Source organism: Aspergillus eucalypticola (genome assembly GCF_003184535.1).
Source record: "Aspergillus eucalypticola CBS 122712 chromosome Unknown BO83scaffold_26, whole genome shotgun sequence".
Classification (NCBI taxonomy): Eukaryota; Fungi; Ascomycota; class Eurotiomycetes; order Eurotiales; family Aspergillaceae; genus Aspergillus; species Aspergillus eucalypticola.
In genome coordinates, this window is record NW_020290300.1 from 167,417 (window position 1) to 188,548 (window position 21,132).

Consider the following 21,132-nt stretch of genomic DNA (forward strand, 5'->3'; position numbering starts at 1 on the left):
TGAATTACTGGTCCCAATGGGAAGAGGGCTATATTCTCATAACTCTTTCCCTATGGATCACTTATACTATGCTAGACTGAGCCCATGAGCACGGGCAACTGTTCCTTCGGTATATATAAAACCGGTATCCATATCGACCGGTATCCCCACACAACCATCTCATTGAGTATATACATCCCAACATTATTCCACATAACCTCATATCAAAATAAAGTAATAACTCAATAACCAGCCAAATAATAACCCAAACAGCACTCCCAACCCAATAACACCTACTACCTTCTAATTGGCCTCCCCCCTGAAATTTCCAACGGCCGATCCTCACCCGAAAATCGGCACGCACCCCGGTTATATCTCCAGCAAAGTAACGATCGTCGGACTACCACACTCTTCACTCTCCACCGACCCAAAGCATTCCATTGCTTTTTGTATTGTTCAATCCACAGCACCATTCCAATACTCTTATCCACTATCCACTATTAGATGATATTCATACAGGGAGACATGATGGAAAAGGAAAGGGTGAATTAAAGGGAAAAATCAGTTGATATCCAACCATAACAAAAACCACAGCATATAAATATTAACTATAACTACTCACCTGCCTATCCATATTAAACTCCCAAACTCAAAAATCGAAACCTGCATAAATCACCATGCACGATTTTGTGAACTTGTCACACACACACACACACACACCCCAACCACCCACATCCACACTTAGTGGATTCCTGCTCATCCTCAACTAATTCCAATCCTACTTTACTTAAGTATCTTGACAGTACACAGCTAGATAACTTAGGACCTAAGTCCTAAGGAAAACTCAAGTCCTACTGATCAACATTGGTCACGTCGCATTCAGTGTGGCAGGCCTCGTATCGAGTGTTCGTTATTAGTAATATCATATCCTAACTCATAATGACAATAGTAAGTAGTGTGAGTAGCTTTCTTTATGAACTACTGCATTTCCGTATATTGTACCTGCGTTTTTTTTTTCTGTTAACGGGTGAAAGGAAGTAAAGCAAGGCTGCATCTGCATAAGAGGGTGTGTGTGGGTGTGTACCTTGCTGCCTACTTGAGGAATAATAAGGTTTATGCAAGTAAGGGGGGGGGGTGGTGCGTTGAGTTTATGTTTGGTAACGCTCGGGCAGATGATAGGACGTATTTCTGATGGATGGATGGATGGAAGATAGATAGGATGTATCGAGTAGTATACTCGGTAGTGAGGAGATAGATCTATTTCGAGGGGCCATTAAGTTCGTGCTTACGTGCATAGGCCATAGGTATCGGAGGGATGAAGTGATGAAGGACCGTTGAAGTGGATAGATAGATCTATCGGAGAATATATGAGTGATGAGCGATGGGTGATGCAACGCGCCATAGTAGTTAGTTCCAGGAAGGCGACTGACTAATTAGTAGTCACTAACTAGGAGCCTAGGCAATAATCCATCCCTGGCGGATGATTTCTTGTGAAACGATGGGACTGATCGCATCTTATCTAGATCAGTCTCATCGTTTCATAAGTGGCGTTGCCTTATGCAAGGGGACCGCTAGATCGAGATCGAGATCGAACGGTGGATGACAACACGGTGGATACTCAGATAAGACACTGTAAGTACGCTTTGGCATTTTGCTACTAGAAATTGCACTATCCAATAACCTTGATACGAGGTTTGCGCTATGACATTCTCATTTCTGTTTCTTAATGACCGCCTCCAGCGATATTCGTGTTGTCTGGCTAGCCTTCTACTTCCATTATGGCGTCTGGAACTTGCTCCTCTTCCGCTTGGGCCTCGGGTGCGTTGGCAAGCACCCATGGTAGCTCGATATCCGTAGGCGATATGCAGACAGGGTAGCCTTTGACTTGATCTTGCGTATACAGAAGACCATTTACACACAGACATCCAATGAACTGCCATAGTCTATGACACATGTTGTACGTAGAGCCACGCGGTAATCTCAGCTGCATATCGTTGAGTACCATACGTATATGCTGATAATAACCCAGCGAGTTCATGTTGCGTCCATTTAGACCGGTAATGTTATCCACCGTGTCTGTAAACTGCCGGAGCAGGAAATTCGGTATCCGTCGGGGCTTCTGCGTTACCAAAGTCCGAATGAACGTGTGGAGAGCGACATCCGCTTTCTCGATAAGTTGCCGTTGTGTTCCGACGTGACGAATTAATGAAGCGTATGCACTGGGAGTGAGTATAATTTCAGCGTTATGAAACTCGTTCCGTCCCCAGTATTGCGCCATTCCAACAAGATGGATGAGGCATTCGCGGTAGAGCTGGGCACACTGGATATCTTGTGCCATCTTAGTATAGGCGAGGATATCCTCCGTGAGACCAAGCAGGGGCTTAGACGTAAGCGTCCAGGGAAGTATAATTTTTTCGATATATTCTCGTACTCGAGGCACTGCCTGGAAGCGTATTCCCAGCAACACCATCCTCCGCCATCCTTTGATGCCAACGTATGGTACAGGCTTGAGATACAGAGCTTGCAGGAAGCAATGGAAAGACTCAATGGCGCTCGGGATGCGTTCATCTGGCATTTTGGGATAATCACGGTAGTATTTCTGCGAAGTTATGCCACCTTGTCAGCGAATATTGGACCCAATCTACAGTGCGACTCTGCATACCGCTCCTTTCCGATAGATCCCCCAACCACCATCTTTCTCAGTCCTCGCCTCGAAGTAGTGTCCGCGGCGCTCAGCATACTCACCGCGCTGCCGTTCCTTCCAAATTCCAGTGTGCTCTTTGATCAAACTGGAATGCGTTCGGAACTCCTGCCCAAAGATGTTGATGTGGGTGTCGGTGGGACCTTGCTCATGCGGACCGCAGAGAACAGGGACGCTGATTTTCTGTTCTCTCAATGACTTGAACGGGTTGTCATTGAATATCTGGGCTAGATCTGGGACAATATCGTCTGCAACCGCAGGACTCAGGCAAGGGATCTCCATAAGCGACACTGTGATGTAAAGAGCGGAAGGTGTAGTCTATAAAACTGTAAAGATAGTAATCAAGGAATGACAGATCGAGGTGTGCTTAATCCGGTAGATGTCAGCAATTTTAAGGATGGACACCTAGACATTCTGGAGTTTGAAGAACCGTGGATCCTAACTGCACAGGGCTGATGTTTATTGCCTATTCAAGCAGGCGGCGCCCTTAAGCTTTCCCCTCGCTTCTGTCATGATATCAAATCTGGAAGTATTCTTGTCTCACATACGTCAGTGTAATTAGCGCCGAACATTGTTTCTATAAGCGTGACTTCGATGCAGGAGACGTCTGCTACATGTGGAAAGGATTCTCGTCTGTTTCGTAGTAGTGCCTGAGTGTTGTTTCCCCGATTGTTAATGATATTCCTGGCCACCGGACGTGCTAAGATTCTGTAGAGGTGGCCGAACCAATGGCTCTTATATGCAGATCCTTCTGTGTGTATTAAATTGACCTCAGCAGCCCAGCCGATGGATCAGCCATCGGACTCTACTTGCTTGATGAATTACATCACGTCCTCGCTGCTAGTCAAATTGATCCTTTTCATGATTCGTTTGGATCCATTTTCCGGTGATTACCTTCAGGTGAATACCTCCTTGCTTTTTTGAGTGATGGAATTGTCCAATAGCTTGTGCGATTTAGTATCTGCCCATGTTTCCGAATATGTTGCTGAAACCCTTCAGATAACGCGGTCAGTTAGACACAAGCACGTTTCTAGCCTAAATACTTCACACGTGATTATGTTTGGCCTACTGGCTTGATACCCCTATCTTGTTTTGCATTACGGTACTTACTGATCATTTATTTCGTGGATGAATACCCGTGAAAATATTACTATGCAGGCCTCCAGGAGATATAACATGTCTGAACATTTATTGTAATTTCACTCGAATACTACATCTGGACATGTACTTCCTCTGATATCATCCTCCACTCCACCAAAAAAAACTGCAAAGCAATACTATCAAGCGCCCAATCCTGGTATCACGGATGGAATAACTGCGGGAGCGATCAGGCAATCTTCCAAAGCAGCGTCCGTCGACTACAGCTCATCGGAACGACCAACAGACAATGGACCCTTCTTCACCATGATGGTAAGAACCTCATAGAGGACGTCAGCGGCAGCCCTGTTATCACATGCATCAGTTAATAAGTCATGTCATGATTAGCGTCGTGCAAGGTTGCCATACATAGTAGAAAGCTCAGCATTGGTATCATAAGCAGGAGCAACCTCAACAATGTCTGCACCGATGAAGTTCAATCCATCCAATCCCCGAATGATAGTGCGGAGCTCACGCGTCGACCAGCCGCCCGTTTCGGGCGTTCCGGTTGCCGGTGCGTCTAGAGAAATGTCAAAAAAGCCACGGGAATGAAATGCTGGAGATGACCTACAAGCAGGATCAAGGGTATCGATATCAATGGAAAGGTAAACAGGATTCTCAGTACCCACTCTCTCTCTTATTTTCTTGATGATACCATCCGTTCCTGTGACGCAGTGTTAGCATAGTGAACAGAAGATCTTTGTGCAGACGTACCAATAGTATCAATCTCTCTGGCCTCAACGATTTCGAACCCGCAGTATCCGTCGTTCTCATAATCAGATGGACCAGAAAGTGTAGTACGAATACCGGCATGAATGTTGGTATCGTTCTTCAGCAGGCCTTCCATCGCGGCGTGGTAGAAGTAGGTTCCGTGGTTAATTGCGGCAACCTGACTAGGTGAACCACCGAAAACCTTTGGCTTCCAAGAATCCCTGGAGACAGTGAGCATTGGCTCTTCCGACTACAGAAGACAAACATACAGATGACTGTCAAAGTGTATAACAGTGACAGGTCCATAGGCCCTGTTTATACTGCGCAGCAAGGGCAGGGTAATAGTGTGGTCTCCTCCTAAGGTAATGATGCGTGGAAGGGTCTTTCCGGCCTTGGAGAGCCCATACTTCTCAGCATCGGTGAAGGGTTTGCGCATCAGGACACTGTTGTGGCCCTCTTCAATTTGCTGGATAGCCCAGGCGTTATCATAACTGTTTGCATCAGAATCTTGCCAATTCCCTCGTGGAGTGGGTGCCATACGACGTAACAGGGATGTCTCCGCAATCCAGGATTCTCATGTCGCTGACAAAAGGGTTCGCTTGCAGAGGTACGTTGTATCCGCCACTAAAGAGAAGCATTGATGAGCATTAGCGCCGTCAGTATAGTCAGGACCGGGTATAGCATACTAAAGATTAAGACGGCGAGATCCTTGCCGGATACCACTAGGTCCGAACCTAGCTCCGGGTCTGTATGAGGTACCGGTGTCGAAAGGAGCACCTACTCAATTGTCAGGAATTGTTACTGGCATGTCGTACTGTCGAGATGGTGACCTACCTATGAATGCAATATCATACCTCTCGGCTTCGCTGGAGAGACAAGGAAAGTACGGCAACCGGCCGAAAGTAGAGATGCCAGAGAAGACAGAGTCGGCCTGAATTGTCAGCCAATGGATAAGTAGAAACTTGAGCTAGATTGACTGACTTGTGTGCCACCATCTCCAGGGAGTGTATTGTACCACAACCTCTGGTGCGGTCCAGCCAGAGGAGTTTGGTCATGGCCGCCATGGGCAGTTGCGATGCCTAAGAGAGCAAGTAAGCCCACAACTGAAAGATACATGTTGGGAAAATTTTGTGGAAAAAGGCACAAAATCAATTCAATTGAAAACGATAATGTTCCATGCAGGCTCTGCAGGGAGGGGATGATTATATGCTCCCATCTGCGGCTCAGGTACTTGGCTTCCCCAACCATCTCTCCTTCCAGTCCCCGCATGTCCTTTTACTTTCAACGATCCTTAATTACACCGAGATTTACAGTATGCATGCTAACGCGCAGTGTAGGTGGATAGAATGACAAAACCAACGGCATGGTCGCTGTTGATGATGTTACTATCCGATGTTTCACTCGGAAAATGAATATCTGACTAGGTCCACTCACAGTATGGAACCTCACACTCTATTGCTTCCTTCTCCCACGACTTGCCAGAATTGGGGAATAACTTGAGAACCTGGGAGATTGGGGTGGGGAGGACGTCACCAGATGGGCATTATCTCTTGGGAGGTCGCAGCTGTGGATACTATGCGAAGGCGAGATCTATTCCATGGGCCAACGTCAAATGCTTGGCTAGTAGTATAAATTCGAAACGCATGAGCGATCGAAACAGGAAGGCCGGAGGAGAATACAGTGGATGCTTCAAGACAGCAAGATTCCACAGAATTCAGAGACTAGTCTCATGCATTAGTCTAATCTACCCTACCAAGGCTTATCGTGCTGATGTTCCACGGAGATAGCGGCCGGCATTTCTTATCAGCAACGCTGATCTTCGTTCTGAGACGTGGGGACGGCCGACTTCGAAACACTGAATCGACAGACAATAAACCTAACACGATAAGCGTCCGACATCGTTCTCGCTTGATAATTGAACAAAGGGCTGACAACTCTTAAGGTTAAACAAGCAAACTCTGTCCACCTTCCTCTTAGAGATATTAGATAGAGACCCTGCGTGGGCTTTGGAAGGCTTCATATTTGATCTAACCTACACCTATCTGCACTAGACGACTGTCGTGGCACCATTGGTGGTGTGTCCAACCTCTAACCGGTCTTCGATATCCATTCGTTGAAACGCCTTATCGACCTCGCATTCCCAGTTACTGAAGGCCACGATTGCCCACTCCAGTGCCCCCACAAGATACAGTGCGATGCATTGTCCCACCCAAAGTCCTTTCAATCCCCAGCCATGGAAAGCCAACCAAATACCGAGAGGCAATGCACCGCAATAATAGCTGACCAGGTTGACTAGCGCACCGACATGCTGTCTTCCCATGCCCCTAAGGCATCCTCCACAGCTACCGTTCAGTCCATCGGCGATTTGGAACAACGCCACCCACGGTAGAACCTCCGCAGTGAGCTGTACAACTCCTTCATCGGAGTTGAACATCTTTGCGAAGTCGTACCGAGTCCCCATAAGCACGGCCAACACGGCACCCCCCAGCACCATACTCAACCAGGCCGCGGTATTGGCTGCTCTCGCTGCACCAGCTGCGTCCCGGGACCCTAGCAGGCTCCCCACTCGTGCAGACGTAGCGACACCTACACCAAATGGAATTGTGTTGAGCACTTGGTCTGCGGTCATGATGACGCTCTGTGCCGCCAGCGGGATTGTTCCCAGCCTTCCGGCTGCAAGAGCTACGATTTCGAAGGCCCACCACTCGGTGCCTACGTGCACCACGCCCAGAAAGGCCAATCGGGCAAAAGTTCCGAGGTTCTCGAATGCTTTGCGCGACCAGCCGCCCCAGCATTCGGAACCGGCGATGAACCGGGCATACAATACTAGCAGCACAAAGGACAGCCAGTAGGAAATGCCTGTTGCAAATGGCGCACCGAGCAACCCCATATGAAAGGTGTAGCAGAACAGGTAATTGAGAAATGCATTGAATGGTACCGTTACCAGCAAGACATACGTTCCAGGTCGCATAATACCTGCATCTTCTGATTAGCAGGGATTCCTGGGAAAGCAGCACGTCGGGGAACGATTTACCCTGGGCTTGCAAATACTTTTTCATGGCCTCAAAGTAAATATATCCCAGACCGCCAGGGATCAGGCAAGTTAAGAAACGCGCACTATCTCTAGAGAGCTGGGGATCCTGGCCAAGCAAGAGAAACACAGGCTCCGAAAATGCCCAAAGCATGGCGACGGGGACATAGAACAGCCCGAGGACGAAAAAGGCCCGCTGCAACAGGATCCCGAGATCATGCTTGTTCGAGCTGCCTGTGAAGGTTGATGAGGCTAGTGTGTCTAGTGCGGTGGTCCCGCCCAAGGCGATCATCCAGGCTGTGACCATGGCAAACATGAGTGAAAAAGCTGTGGTGGCGAGATCCTCAGGAGAGATCCGTCCCACAATCAACACAGAGGTGGTTTGCAGGCTGTTTTGCAGCGTGTATGCCAGAATGACCGGGATGGAGTCTTTCAACAGCCGTACAAATTCGACTGGACAGGGAATCGATAACTTTGAAATCTTGGAGTCATGGCTGGTGTCGACTTGCTTGCGAAGTAGTGGCGTATGTTCTTCCCCGTGAGAGTGCGCGGAAGTAGTCCCTCGGTAGCTAGGAAGGGAGTCGTACATCTTGCAATAATAGTAGACAGACACACTGGGCTCAAGCTTTGGAGAAGGAAGAAAAAGGAATTGGTGTCAACCCGAGAGACCAACATGGGTTACAATGACAATAAAAACGCTGGAGCTTGTTTAACAGCGTGGCTGAACACATTGTACAGCATAGTATAGCCCCTTGCCTCGATCGATAGAAGCGGTCTGTTACTCAACTGGCAACCGCGCAGACCACCGACATGATCCACCACGAGCTTATCCAGATCAGGATCACTGACCCACCAGGAGACATTAGTCGAGCTGCATGTCAGCGCAGACTGATTCAGAGGCGGGGCTGCCTCCTTCTCACGATATTCACCTTTTTGGGACGAGCGTGGGGATATCCAACATTGGATGTCTGCTTCTACTGTACGATCCGATATCGAACCGAGTTGTTGAGACTGACAAAATGATGTCAGTCTGAAAACTGTCTGTCCTTTCGATGCCCAAATTTACAGATCGAGATGTATATTCTTTACGCAATAGGAGTTTCTTATCTTGATTGCTTACAAGAGGCTATCAAGTGCGCGCCACACACGATACTGTCTTGTAATCGGATCTACTTGTACCCCGCCAAGTATAGTTCCAATGATGAGGTCTGGCTGGCGCAGCTTATTGTATAGAGGGGGCACCCCAATGATCAAAATATGATGAAGGAAATAGGAAAGACGACGGGATATAGTGAGATCTACGACTTCAATCGTCTGGATCGTTCGGATTTTCAAGGAGAATCTCCCCAAAATTTGTTATGACTATGATTGACAGCAAGAATAATTAGGGCACCGAAATAATCTCAAAATTGCCAACTTAGGGCACTAGATAGCACACATTATCAAACGTTCCAGGAGAATGTATAAACATCTTGTAAACAGAATAGCAAGGCAGCACATACTTCGTTACCGCAATCGGTTAATGTGAGTCGCTTCCAATTTAGCCAGATCCAGGCCGGGAAGGCTATAATGCAGCCATTAAGACCAGGGTTTGATTCGATCCGCTCTTCCATCCCAGTACATCCCGGTGATGATAAGCAGGAGAGATATCCTTCAGGCTGGTGATTCGATGTTCGCCTGAGGCTGTTACTGATAAGCATCGTTCCGTACAGCAATGGCGTTGCTCGGTTTCACCTGTCAACCCCCCCTCTCATCTTGGACTATATATGCACCTTAGTCAAAAATGCCATGCATTGGCTTCATTGCCTCAGGGCTACACCAATATTACCCATGATCGATCATAGCTACACACAATGAATCTTAAATCTACCCAGGCAGACCTTGTCCAAATCTCCGAGAAGCAATCTGCCAGCGACATCAACAGCCTCCCCGTTGAGCAACATGGCACGCACGTCCATCCTACCCCTACTTCTGATCCTTTGGATCCGCTCAACTGGCCCCGTTGGCAAAAGCATGTGATTCTGGGTATTGTCATGCTCATGTGCGTATTTGCTCCAGTCTAGAGAACTTCAGACACTAACCTTGAACAGGTACTTCCTTTTCACCTACATCACGACTACTACTGTCCCCTCCTTCGCCGAAATTCAATCACAGTATGATATCAGCTACTCGCAAGTCAACTGGACTGTCGCAATCCCGGCGCTGGGCTTGTCGCTTGGACCACTATTCTGGTCCTCCATTGGCGACATCTACGGCCGTCGCATCGTCTTCATTGTGGGGACTGTCATCGCACTCGTTGCGACAGTTGGCGCTGCTGTGGCAGACACATATGGGGGGTACATGGCTGCTCGGTTCTTTCAAGGATTCGGAGTCAGCCCTTCATCAACAGTGGGAATGGCAGTTGGTATGCTACCTCTCTTCAACAGGAATTGAAGTGAACAGAGCAGCTAACAATGTAGTCACCGATCTCTTCTACGACTACGAACGCGGCCAGAAACTCGGATTATGGGTACTTGCTCTAGATTCAGGTTTACTTCTAGGTCCAACCTGTACGTGTTTCCATCTTCACCTCAACATCTCGGTCTCATTTTATTGACATAAACCAAGTCGGCGGGATTCTCGATCTCGTCAGCGCCCAATGGATCAACTGGTTCAACGCTATTCTCTTCGCCGCGCTTCTACTCCTCGAGCTTACCCTCATGCCTGAAACCCTCTACCCACGCGCGTTGATGCTCCAACGCATGGCAGCCACCGAGAAGCCAGCAGAGCCGAATGCAGGTATAGAAGAAGCAGAGATAAAACGCACCAAGTCACTGCCGTTCCTCAACCTTCGTCCCGTCCCAGGTCTCTCTCATCCACCCATCTATGCCTCTTTCACCCGATTCCTCCTGACGTTCCGCTTCCCAGTCATCCCCGTGGCGGTTCTCGGATACTCATTCACCTGGTACTGGTGGATTCTATCCGTGATTACCATGGTCCCGTCTGCATATGCATCAGATTCGCCTCTCATCCAGGGCTTACTATTCCTGGGCCTATTGATCGGGACCTTGGTAGCGGAGGTAAGCTGCTCGGGACGATTGAGCGATGCCATCGTGGGGAGATTAGCGAAGAGAAATGGCGGGATTCGGGTCCCAGAGATGCGCCTATGGCTGGCATATCCAGCCATTGCCTTAACTGCTGGTGAGTACTTCCCCTTTCCATAGCCCCATACACTACTACTCCATGTACAAGTCTAACATATCCACCCAATTGACAGTCGGTTTAATCCTCTGGGGCATCAGCATAGACAAAGCCTACCACTGGATGGTAGGACAAGTCGCGTTCTTCTTGTGTAAGTACAACCACCCTCCTCCCTTCTCCCTCCTCCCTCCCACCTACAACCATCTATCTCCTAGCCGCTTTCTAATCCAATACTGAATGATGAACAGTCTCCGCCGGAATCCAAATCGGCAACACCGTAACAAGCAGCTACATCATCGACGCCTACCCACTCCAATCCACCAGCGTGGTGATTTTCTACGCTGTATTTCTAAATCTCAGTGCATTTGCTAATCCAGTACGTTTTTTTTCGCCCTTACCATCACCCCAACCACCAAGAGTAAATTTATTGATAAATGAATGAACAGTTCTTCATCGCCCAATGGCAAGCCGCAATCGGCTGGACCTGGACATTCACCACTCAGGCTCTCATCGTTGTGGCTGGCGGAAGTGCTGTGTTCATCTCGCTGCATGTGTTTGGGGCGGCGTGGAGAGCGAGGGGCGTGCCCGGGTGGGTGAATCCGGAGTTTGATTCTTAAGTTTGATTAATTTATGCTAGCTATTAAACCTAATCAAGGGAGTCTATGATCTGGTGGTAGTATTTTCTTTTCATGGTGCTGTTGAGTAGGAAGTTACGCTATGGATCGAAGGTTTGGCACGTAGAGGCCCGGGCTTCAATGTCCATAACCTTCCAAGGAATATTATCACCCAGCGTAGATAGTATGCGGAATGCACCTTTCACCTTAAAGTTCAGTACTAAAGAAAGTCATTCAGCATGCGCAGAGGTATGCATTCAATAATCGCTAAATACGAGCGATTGCATGCAAGTACCAAGCAAAGTAACGAGTCGTCCAAAACGTCTGCTCCACGAATAAAATAAACAAAACAGACCGTCTATCACGATTGCCATTGCCTGGTATCTTCCCATTCCTATCAACGCCGCCCGAAATAAAAGATAAACAAGTCATTTTGAAACGCGATACGCCGCCGCCGATGATATCAACAACGCAAGAGGGGAAATAGAAACATGCTATACATGACCGAATAGCTTCAGTCGGTAGATGCACGTGTGATTGCCGCCCCAGTTCGACGTGGCCCGGAAGACGACCCTGTCTACCCGAAGTTCTGGGGAGTCAATCACCGCGTCTAGTTGGAATAGTTGCACGTGATGCGAGCCGTGGATATCGTAGGTGAATTTCCCGACTCGGTAATATGACGGTCCTAGGAGTGGATCATCGGAGTACGCAGTGGGATCCTCAGTGGGCCATGCTGATCGGAGGGCGTTCATGATCGGCCTGTGGATTGACGCATGCGTCCTTGCATGTCGACTGGCTCCCTTCTGGACGAGTACGTATTGAGCCCAGAGCTCCATCTCCCGGGGGGCATTTTCAGGCTTTAATGTAGCCGTCTTCGGCATATGCTCGACGGCCACTTCCTCTGGCACGATCTTTTGGCCTAGGTCAATGCCGATCTGCGACATGCCGTCCCGAGGTGTGCTGCACCAGCAATCTCCATAATCTTCCCAGGGAGCCAAAGCCGCGAGCGGCGGTGATGCGGGACGATAATAAGTACCTCTCCATAGTTTGACATAGGCCCATTGTAAAGGATTGAGCTTGTGTCCGACAGTTGGGCTTGTGAGACCCGGAATAACAAGCACTCCTAGTCCAATGCTCAGGAAGTTTGTCTTTTGTTCTGTGGGAGGACCAAAATCGGTGCCTCTGCTTGGTGGCATGATTGGGGTAGGTGACGATCGGACCTCCGACTGCACCGCGTTCACGTCCCATTTGACGGTGCGCATATCCTTCGCCAATGAAGATACCTGCGCTCCAATTCGAGACATCTGATCTGTAAGGCTGCTGACCGCTAGCAAGTTGCTCTCATCCATCGGGATATATTGTGTGGGTCGAGAAAGGGAGGGAAGTCCGCCAAAGGCAACCAGGTAAACTGTTGCCGCTGCCAAGGCTATTCCAGCGAGTATGCGACCGACCGTAGATACGCTGGGCAACTGTGCTGATAGGCTTCCTACCCAGGACCAGGACTGGCCTCTCTGAGTGATATTTTGTTGGTTGCCATCGACTGATAGTTCTCGTGATGGACTCCGCGCATATGTATCAGGAATGAGGGTCTTGGTGGGCGCGGTAAATTGTGCTGCAGGAGACTTTTCTCTGATGACCTCCGGCTCCGGTGTGGGCTCCGGCATATGCTCCAGCTCTGGCATAGGCTCTGGCTCGGGCGTAGGCGTAGGCTCTGGGGAAGGCTCATGCACAGACTCGGGTTCCAACTGTGGCTCCGGCTCAGGGGAAGGCTCTATCGTGAATTCCTCAAGACTAGGTTGCAGGGAGGGTGACCTCGATTTCGTTTTCAGAAGTCTAGAGTCCGGTTCCTCTTCTTCGTGGATAGGCTCGTTGAAGGCCAGCCCGGAAAATCGACGAGGGGGTGCCTTGATATTCTTTCCATCGGAAAGCGTCCGAGTTAGTTCATCGGAGTTGATTGCTCGTTCAACGGTGAACGAGTATAACGATGAGTTGTCCGGTAGTGGGGAGCTTCCTAACGGGGGCCCATCGTGCAATTGCGGGCCAAACCGCCCCATAGGAGACGGATACAGATTGTCGGCTGGGACGTGGGGATATCTGGGTACAGGTAGAGGTTGCGTAGGACTTGAGGCGGTAGAAAGAGTGTGTGGGATAGGAGGTGTGGGGGTGGCGGTGGATTGGTCGTTGTTGCTGTAGTTTCCCCGTATAGGCGTGGGAGACTTAGTTGCCTCGCGCAGGTTGTCGAGAAGCTGCAACTCATCCGGAGTCGGCTCCCGACGACTTCGCCGAACCGGGGAACGACTGATAGAAGGCGACTTCTGTCGACGAGACTTGTCCTGAGTGGTTTCTTTCTCTTTCAACTGCCGATCCTTGGCATCCTCAATTCCCTTGTCGATTGCGTCGGCCATCTCAGTCAGATCCATATGAGGCTGAATCTTGAGCTCCCGCGGGAGAATTGGCGTCTCAGCAGATCCATAAGCGAATGACTGCTTGGTTGGAAGATTTGGCAGAGCCTGTGTCCTTGCTTCCGGACCCAGCTTGGACTGAAAATACGTCGAGGCACTCCCTATATCGGAGCGTGGAGTAGACCCCGCGCGCCTGGTGGCGCCGCGTCTAGTAGGCATTGGAACTTCAATGCTGAGAATCGGCTTTATGATTGCGTTAGCTAGAGCGCATATAGTGCAGGCGTCCTCACTGAGGGGTGAGGGAAGAGAAAGTCCTATAACAGTGAGACTCGAAGCTCTCTACTCACTGTGAAAGATGGAAATGCTTTAAGTCACTTGCAGCCTCAGGCATAAATAGGAGGCCAGAGATGCCAAAACACGGTGATGAGATAGGAGGATTCAGCTGGGAGAGAGTGATCAGGAGTAATCTTGAACAGTCAGGCTGCAATCAAGTTTGTGCTACACTATGATTGCGACCAGGATGACCAACTTAGATGTAGCCTACACGAGGTTTGTTAGAGCTGAAGCTGAATTGAAGAACAAGTGAAAGAAAGCTACCTCGTCAAGTCTTTGTTTTCAAATGACCATTGAGAGAGGTCAAAGACCTCGAGGTACCCAAATGAGCTAAGGTGAGCAGAGGGTATAGACTGGCAATGGCAATCCGGGGTAATTGTCGACCTTCATGCGCGAAAGCGACACGGCGCGAAAAGACGCGGGTGGAATGCCGATCCACGGCGTCGCAGGGGCGGTGGAGGGATTTAGACACTTGAAATTTGAGATGAACTAGGTCGCGCATGTAAAATGCGCGTCGTGCAGAAATTCCTGAATGAAAGATGAAGAAGAGAGAGAATGCTGGAACTGCAGAACAATGCTAGACGACGGGAGATGAGGCTGGCTTGGTTGCTAGACTGGATGATGATGGATGGCCCGAACCTCCACTCACTGCGGGTAATATTCGTATCTCCTGTTACCCGCCTTCAATACAAGATTGCCCGATTCGGCAGGGCGGCTCGTCTCCTTTATAGATCACCCGTTAATTATTATGGAAGTCTTCCTCTCTCCCAACGAAGTGTGTATAGAGCTTACATGACAGGATTGTTGCATTATTGCACTATCGGCTCTTTGTTTCAGTCCACGTTTGGTTACACTTCAGCCATGTCTTTATTTCTTCGCTATTTTTATGCATGTTTCATCGTAACAAAGAAAAGTACAGGTCCTCGAATGCTTCATTTACACGGCTGCCCTCCCAGGACGCCCATCCTTCTATATTGCCAAAGTAAGAATAATATACAGTCGCTGAGGCAGTCAAGCAGTCGCAAATACAAAAACATGATGATGATAGTTTGCATGTACGTGGCGAGTCTTGCAGGGTCGTATAGGCTTCGTTTAACAAGTCCACGCCGCGACGATACCGTCCTTGCGGCCCTCAACAAGGAATCCATCCTTGAGCCGAACCCGCTCGACCGTGGCCGGCTGCGGCCCACTGTCGTCAACGCCAACCCCGGCACCACAGTCCCAGTGGTGGCCATCTGCCTTGTCGTATACCTTGACAACGTTCTCTCCGGCTGCCGCGACAATGCGCTTGGTATCGAACATCATGCTGGTGATGGGCTTGTCGTACGCGTAGGCATCGAAGATAGATCCAGTTCGGAGATCCCAAATCTGGTTAATGTTAGCGGTGTCGTTAAGTCCGTATATGAAACAAACACTTACTCTGATGCTGCGGTCCTGACTACCAGTCACCAAGTGTACATCGTCGAACTGTAGGCATGTAATAGGACCGGTATGGCCAACTAAACTCCGGTGGACTTGGCCGCTGCGAAGATCCCACAGGCGCACCATACCGTCCGCCGTACCGCAGGCCAGCGCCGCATCGAAACATTGAACCGCGCCGACAAAGTCCGCAGAAGCGTCCGGAAGGCGTCCCGACGGGCGCCATGTCGTCTCACTTCCTAGAGTAGACGCCTGGGCCGCTGCCCACAAGACATCCAGCGTCTGCACGCAGCGCCCCTTGACCAGATCCCACTGTCGCAACGTCTTGTCGGCAGATCCGGAAATCAGGGTGTCTCCCTTGAAGTGCAGGGCGGTTACTTCATCGACGTGCGCATCAAGAGAGTATACATAGCAGTCTTCCAGGGTGGTCGAGTGAGATGCCATGGAGGCGTCATCAGCATGCGCAGATTCCTCATCGTCCTCGCGCCGGGTGACGCGGTTGTCGCGAGTTGTGGTCCGGGCCCGGCTCAGATCCCAGAGCTTCACAGATGCGTCCATAGATCCAGTGGCGACAATGTTGTCCTCAATCTGTAGGCAGCGGACAGATGCGTTGTGTCCCTCCAGGAAGCCCACGCAGCGGCCGACGTTGAGATCCCACACCCGCACCGTATCGTCCAGGGCGGCACTGATCATGGTGCCAAACGGGTAGTCGAAGTCAATAGCGGTAACCATGTCCGAATGTGCCGGCATCTCTTTGATTTCAGAACCGGGAGCAAAGTGTTCGTGCAAAACTGGCATCGATCGTTTCCCTTGGACCATTAGTACTGGACGCTGAACGGAGAATGGTGCGACATACTTATAGATCGCTGCTTCACGCTCTTCGGCGAAGGGATCTTCTGGTAGATGGATTCGGACATAAAGGAAGCACCCATGGCTGGGTCTTCGGAAACAATCGAGTCATCGTTGGCCTCGGAAGACTTGGGAGTTGCGGGAGGCGGCACCTCGGCCTCTTGCTCTTCTTGGATATCCTCCAATTTGTTCTCAATCTCGTTCACTGGTTCCATGTTAGGACGCGTTTCTGCCAAGTATCCAAGATTCCAGGTCACCCACGCTCATGTTCCAGATCCGCCTCCTCCATCTCAAGGCCTGCCAATCGGTCTAGCACAATCTTTCGCATGTTGTGTAGGTTCGCGATCTTGTTATCTATGTCGTGTATCTCCGAGCTGCACATATTCTTGCGAACGCCCATCAGTTCCATCCGGCGGCTCAGCAAGTCCCGTTCCTTCTTCAAATCCGACGGAGCGGACGGCAAAGCGCCGCGCGTCTCCCCATCCTTCAACAGCTTCTTGCTCTTGGAGGATCGCCGACGATGGGCGCGGCGATACTCAATGTCATCCTGCGACGCCTGGAAGCCCTGGAAGAGAGAATACGAGCTGGAGTCGTCGGGGATATTGGCGAGGAGTTCGTCAGGAAGGGAGGAGATGGCCCGCGACTGAATTTCGGTGGTGGAGAGCTTGGAGCGGACCAGATCGGTAGGGGTGGTCTGGGTGAGAGAAAAGACTTTGCGCTGGGTGTTGGGATGGCGTAATTCGCGCTGGATGTCGGCCATCGCAGTGTGGTAGTGGCCGCCGCTGGAGGAGTCGGGAGCCGGTCCCATCAAATGGCCAGCAGTCGATGTGACTTTGCGCCCGAAGGCCTCGATATGACGCGACTGGAGAGGAAGAAGGTCAGCAAGGAGGGATTTTAGGCAGGAAAGACCGCCCAAGGGCAGGTGTCAAGGCCGCAAGAGCATACCGTGATGCCGGTCCCTAAGAGACCGTCCGGCTCGACAATATCTGATAGACCGGAGGGAGACTCATCACGGCGGCGGTGTTTGTCCATGACACCGGCGGAGGAGCGAAGAGTGAGCTAAGCACAAACTCCCATCCGGGAATTAAGAGATCAAGGACAAGGATGGCGGAGAAAGAGGAGCTGTTGTGCCCAGTCGGCAGTTGTTCGGCTTCAGGCTGGGATTGGAAAAAGAAAGGCGGATGGAGTTGCACGCGATGAATTACCGTGTTTCGGCTGTATTTTACAGCTTGCCTCTTTGCTGCGCCCGGGCTACCCTAAGTACCACGGTCACTCTTCCCTCAGTTCTGGCTGGTCTGGCTTCAATGTCGGAGAAAGCATAATTATTCCCCTGGGAAAGAAGGTGATCCATTGGATATGAGTGGCTTAAGTATCCAATGTCCCTGTTCTTTGCCCCCCAACCACTCCAGCTTTCCACCTGATGAGGCTCTCCCTCCTGCACATGACAGCATCACCAGCCACGGATCCCGCCGCGGGTTCTGTACGAAGCCGTAATGTTACCTGCGGGCAACCGGCCAGAATCATTGAATCACCATCCAACATTATGGGTTGCAGATAATTGCTGAGCCCAGCATTTCCATGACAGTCCGGATGTCGTGAGATTTTCTTGCTTTTTTTTTTCTGGACTCAGCAATTGGTCTCCCTTGAAACATCACCCAGACTGTGCCGATCAGCAAACCGTTAGCGCTGATTCCCCAGCCTACTTAAGTTGCTCTATGATCTCCCCGAAAGCGGAGCGTATTCATCTCGCTTTCCCAGTCCCTCCATCTACTTCTATCGCTGCACTTCTGCCCTCTACGCACCCTACGGCTCCGTCTCAATCCTCAACCAGCCTCGCCATGGATACAGCTATTGATCTGTCCGATGCCTCCAAGGCATTGGACCTCGCCAACATCCGCTTCCAGCTCATGTAAGTTCCTTCGGAGGGATTTCGTTAGTTAGTTAGCCTACTCTAGATCGACCGAAGATCGGGGACCAACTCGCATACAATGATTCATATCCCTGCGCGCAAACCTCAACCCCGCATCCCCTCCATTACTGCCAGAGTTTCAACATACTTGTCCACCAACACAGATAATACCAAAACTGAGAATACCAAAACTGAGAAAATATGTCAGTCGCTAATCATGCTTCGATACAATTAGCCGTCTTGAAGACACAATCACCTTCCACTTGATTGAACGGGCGCAATTCCCTCTCAACAAGCCCGTCTACCTACCCGGCGGGGTAAAAATCCCTGGCACCGAGCTCAGTCTTCTCGACTACTTCCTTCGCGAACGAGAACGTCTGGAGTCCCGTGTTCGTCGGTACCAGTCTCCCGATGAATACCCTTTCTTCCCCGACGCGCTGGAAGAGCCCATCCTCGCCCCGATCCAGTACCCCAAGATCCTGCATGACAACGATGTCAACGTCAATAGCATCCTGAAACAGCGCTACATTGAGGATATCCTTCCCGCTGTGTGCGCGCAGTTCGGGCGCGAAGATCGCGGCGAGACACAGGAGAACTACGGATCCGCGGCGACATGCGATGTGCATTGCTTGCAGGCGCTGTCGCGCAGAATCCACTTCGGAAAGTTCGTCGCGGAGGCTAAGTTCCAGCAGGAGACCGAGCGCTTTGTTAAGCTGATTAAGGCGAATGATCGGAAGGGCATTGATGAGGCTATTACCAAACCTGAGGTAGAGCTGAAGGTGTTGGAGCGGTTGGCGCTCAAGGCGAAGACGTATGGTACCGATCCAGGTTTTCAGCCTGAGAATGGACCTAAGATCAATGTTGATGCTGTGGTGGCTATGTACAAGGTAAGTTTACATTCATCCCTCACCTTATAAATCAGGAACATGCTGACGTGCATAGGAATATGTCATCCCGCTCACCAAGGTCGTCGAGGTAGACTACCTCATGCAGCGACTCAAGGGCACGCAATGGGAGTAATGTAACACCACCTAGAAGCTCCCATTCTGCCATTATATACACGGAACAACATTACACGAAACGCCGTGACGAAACTTCTATAGAAATAACCAAGATGGAATAATAGAAACGGACAAAAGACCAAAGAACAAACCAACTTTTCGGGTGTCTATAACATATAATCATCGTAATCACAAGAAAATCAAATCTATGGCTTAAAATACTCCGCCATATCCTTAACCGCCCCATCCAACTTACTCGCCTCCAACAGAATGAGGCTCCCCTTCGTCACGATACCCAGATCCTGGAACGCGCGCTTCGAATCCGACAACCCCTCCTCAGCCTTATGCGTATAGTCCACAGGCCCAACACACACAGCGTGTCTTTCCAGAACCTCATCCTCAGGATGGAAGAAAAACCGCTCGGCCTTCTCCCCACCCGCAGCCTTCTTCTTCTTCTTCTGCGGCCGCGACTCCTCCGCATCTAGCTTCGACTCCACCTCCTCATACGTCTTCGACACAACCAAGTAATGCGTGAAGCTGTACGGCTCTTTATCCTTGATCGCCCAGTCGATCTCTTCTTGCAACATCGTATACATGGGCGGTACGACCTCCGCAGGCATGTTGATGAGACGTTCCGTCAGGATCAGGCCAATGGGCGGGATGGGCGTTTGGGAGAGGAGTTGGGCCAAGGGCGCGAGTGTCGGTGCGGCGTTGGCTTTGCGCTGCAGGTAGGCTGTGAGGTCTTTGATGACGGGTTTATCCTGAATGCTTTCGTTAGACTCCCCTCCTCCTTGTTCTTTATGTCGAGGCGGGGCGGAGAAGACGCACCTTATGTTCCTGAAGATTCAACACCGTCAAGAACGCATACGGATCCGACTCATTCCCATCAACTTTAACAGTCGAACCAAGCAGAGGTTGCGAGAGGATCAAATCGGCCAAAGCGGACATGTCGAAGATCTGGGCGTCGGTGTCGAAAAGCTGACGGAGGAGGTTCTTCAGACCGTGGAAGTCGACGGCTGGTTGAGGGTCGAACCATTCGAAGTCGACGTTGACCATGTCCATGTCCTGATTTTAGTACTTTGTCAATATTTATATCGAATTGTTGCTTTTGCTTGGCTGGGTTTGGTATATGCTGTTGGAGGGGGTGTTGGTTTGTATGGATGTACCTCATCGGAGTCGTCGCCGTCGACGCGGGGATCCGTCCCCGACATCTCGACATCATTGTCTTTGAGTTCCTTGCGCTTGACCATTGTGTATGTTTGGGGTATATGTGTGGTGTGGGTTTGAGGGGGTTATGCTGGGAGGAGTTAAAGTGGGATTTCCGTTCGCGGAGGTTCGTCGGGCGGCGCGACCGACAAAAGTTGATCTTCCGCTAACCGCTTTTGATTATCGATAGCTTATCGATAGCAGAGATCTAATCGTCTACCTTCATGGGACGGTGAATATAGTCCTGGTATTTCATTGCATTGCTTTTTGATTTATTGAATACCTAATTTTCTGTGATGGAAAATCTATTACGCATTTCACTGTTTTGATAGACACATTCCCTAGAATATCCTATGATTCCTCAAAACCGCAAAAAGGAATTCACACTACTATTCAATGAGCCAGTATCTACCACCTATTGGAGGGAATATATACTAATGAATACTGCAATGTAGACAGGCACTTCACCAACCCTTGCCCACTATATAAACTCGGCCTGCGACCTTGCTTGATCATTCTAATCTTCCCAACTCCAACTATCTACATAATACTATATTATATAAAAAACGAATTTAGAATTGACTTGGAATACCTCAATGCTTTTATAGTATATTGTATAACGAATAACTATCACAGCTACTACAACTAAATAGGCAGTTA

The 21,132-nt window shown here is 49.9% G+C and overlaps 8 protein-coding genes across 8 annotated transcripts; 2 read left to right on the forward strand and 6 right to left on the reverse strand.

The window, feature by feature from the left end:
* Window positions 1-1,738: 1,738 nt before the first annotated feature.
* On the reverse strand, window positions 1,739-2,962 carry BO83DRAFT_320776 (uncharacterized protein; the record flags this gene model as incomplete). The annotated part of the gene is made up of 2 exons (XM_025527826.1): window positions 1,739-2,578; window positions 2,642-2,962. 2 exons carry the CDS (start codon window positions 2,960-2,962, stop codon window positions 1,739-1,741), a joined length of 1,161 nt encoding a protein of 386 aa, XP_025384683.1.
* A 936-nt stretch (window positions 2,963-3,898) lies between these two features.
* Window positions 3,899-5,644, reverse strand: BO83DRAFT_367629 (agmatinase; the record flags this gene model as incomplete). Its single annotated transcript, XM_025529766.1, has 9 exons — window positions 3,899-4,123; window positions 4,187-4,337; window positions 4,389-4,481; window positions 4,532-4,749; window positions 4,798-5,019; window positions 5,069-5,152; window positions 5,215-5,305; window positions 5,363-5,459; window positions 5,510-5,644. 9 exons carry the CDS (start codon window positions 5,642-5,644, stop codon window positions 4,039-4,041), a joined length of 1,176 nt encoding a protein of 391 aa, XP_025384684.1. The 3' UTR covers window positions 3,899-4,038.
* Window positions 5,645-6,563: 919 nt separating this feature from the next.
* On the reverse strand, window positions 6,564-8,178 carry BO83DRAFT_452731 (MATE family efflux transporter). The gene is made up of 2 exons (XM_025536872.1): window positions 7,563-8,178; window positions 6,564-7,504 (listed from the first exon to the last, which is right to left on the reverse strand). The coding sequence occupies exons 1-2, from the start codon at window positions 8,146-8,148 to the stop codon at window positions 6,576-6,578; spliced, it is 1,515 nt and encodes a 504-aa protein (XP_025384685.1). The 5' UTR covers window positions 8,149-8,178; the 3' UTR covers window positions 6,564-6,575.
* Window positions 8,179-9,412: 1,234 nt separating this feature from the next.
* On the forward strand, window positions 9,413-11,356 carry BO83DRAFT_452736 (putative MFS transporter; the record flags this gene model as incomplete). The annotated part of the gene is made up of 7 exons (XM_025536873.1): window positions 9,413-9,600; window positions 9,650-9,963; window positions 10,019-10,108; window positions 10,167-10,739; window positions 10,816-10,890; window positions 10,988-11,115; window positions 11,186-11,356. The coding sequence occupies 7 exons, from the start codon at window positions 9,413-9,415 to the stop codon at window positions 11,354-11,356; spliced, it is 1,539 nt and encodes a 512-aa protein (XP_025384686.1).
* A 62-nt stretch (window positions 11,357-11,418) lies between these two features.
* On the reverse strand, window positions 11,419-14,190 carry BO83DRAFT_381264 (uncharacterized protein). Its single transcript, XM_025531949.1, has 2 exons — window positions 14,103-14,190; window positions 11,419-13,998 (listed from the first exon to the last, which is right to left on the reverse strand). Exon 2 carries the CDS (start codon window positions 13,972-13,974, stop codon window positions 11,848-11,850), a length of 2,127 nt encoding a protein of 708 aa, XP_025384687.1. The 5' UTR covers window positions 13,975-13,998; window positions 14,103-14,190; the 3' UTR covers window positions 11,419-11,847.
* Window positions 14,191-14,976: 786 nt separating this feature from the next.
* mdv1 (WD repeat-containing protein) lies at window positions 14,977-17,697 on the reverse strand. Its single transcript, XM_025531950.1, has 5 exons — window positions 17,302-17,697; window positions 16,618-17,218; window positions 16,364-16,561; window positions 15,508-16,316; window positions 14,977-15,456 (listed from the first exon to the last, which is right to left on the reverse strand). The coding sequence occupies exons 1-5, from the start codon at window positions 17,386-17,388 to the stop codon at window positions 15,181-15,183; spliced, it is 1,971 nt and encodes a 656-aa protein (XP_025384688.1). The 5' UTR covers window positions 17,389-17,697; the 3' UTR covers window positions 14,977-15,180.
* Window positions 17,698-18,194: 497 nt separating this feature from the next.
* BO83DRAFT_344703 (chorismate mutase ARO7) lies at window positions 18,195-19,509 on the forward strand (the record flags this gene model as incomplete). The annotated part of the gene is made up of 3 exons (XM_025528727.1): window positions 18,195-18,265; window positions 18,501-19,152; window positions 19,208-19,509. 3 exons carry the CDS (start codon window positions 18,195-18,197, stop codon window positions 19,283-19,285), a joined length of 801 nt encoding a protein of 266 aa, XP_025384689.1. The 3' UTR covers window positions 19,286-19,509.
* On the reverse strand, window positions 19,296-20,573 carry BO83DRAFT_381269 (protein-transporting protein BCP1). The gene is made up of 3 exons (XM_025531951.1): window positions 20,433-20,573; window positions 20,095-20,331; window positions 19,296-20,027 (listed from the first exon to the last, which is right to left on the reverse strand). Exons 1-3 carry the CDS (start codon window positions 20,514-20,516, stop codon window positions 19,473-19,475), a joined length of 876 nt encoding a protein of 291 aa, XP_025384690.1. The 5' UTR covers window positions 20,517-20,573; the 3' UTR covers window positions 19,296-19,472.
* Window positions 20,574-21,132: the final 559 nt, after the last annotated feature.

Coding starts and splice junctions, on each gene's coding strand:
- BO83DRAFT_381269 (XM_025531951.1), bottom strand. CDS start 20,516: ATGGTCAAGCGCAAGGAACTCAAAGACAATGATGTCGAGATGTCGGGG. Junction 20,332..20,432: donor ACGGCGACGACTCCGATGAG/GTACATCCATAC, acceptor TACTAAAATCAG/GACATGGACATGGTCAACGT. Junction 20,028..20,094: donor TGAATCTTCAGGAACATAAG/GTGCGTCTTCTC, acceptor GAAAGCATTCAG/GATAAACCCGTCATCAAAGA.
- BO83DRAFT_452731 (XM_025536872.1), bottom strand. CDS start 8,148: ATGTACGACTCCCTTCCTAGCTACCGAGGGACTACTTCCGCGCACTCT. Junction 7,505..7,562: donor AAAGTATTTGCAAGCCCAGG/GTAAATCGTTCC, acceptor CAGAAGATGCAG/GTATTATGCGACCTGGAACG.
- mdv1 (XM_025531950.1), bottom strand. CDS start 17,388: ATGGACAAACACCGCCGCCGTGATGAGTCTCCCTCCGGTCTATCAGAT. Junction 17,219..17,301: donor TCTTAGGGACCGGCATCACG/GTATGCTCTTGC, acceptor CTTCCTCTCCAG/TCGCGTCATATCGAGGCCTT. Junction 16,562..16,617: donor GGCGGATCTGGAACATGAGC/GTGGGTGACCTG, acceptor ACATGGAACCAG/TGAACGAGATTGAGAACAAA.
- BO83DRAFT_381264 (XM_025531949.1), bottom strand. CDS start 13,974: ATGCCTACTAGACGCGGCGCCACCAGGCGCGCGGGGTCTACTCCACGC.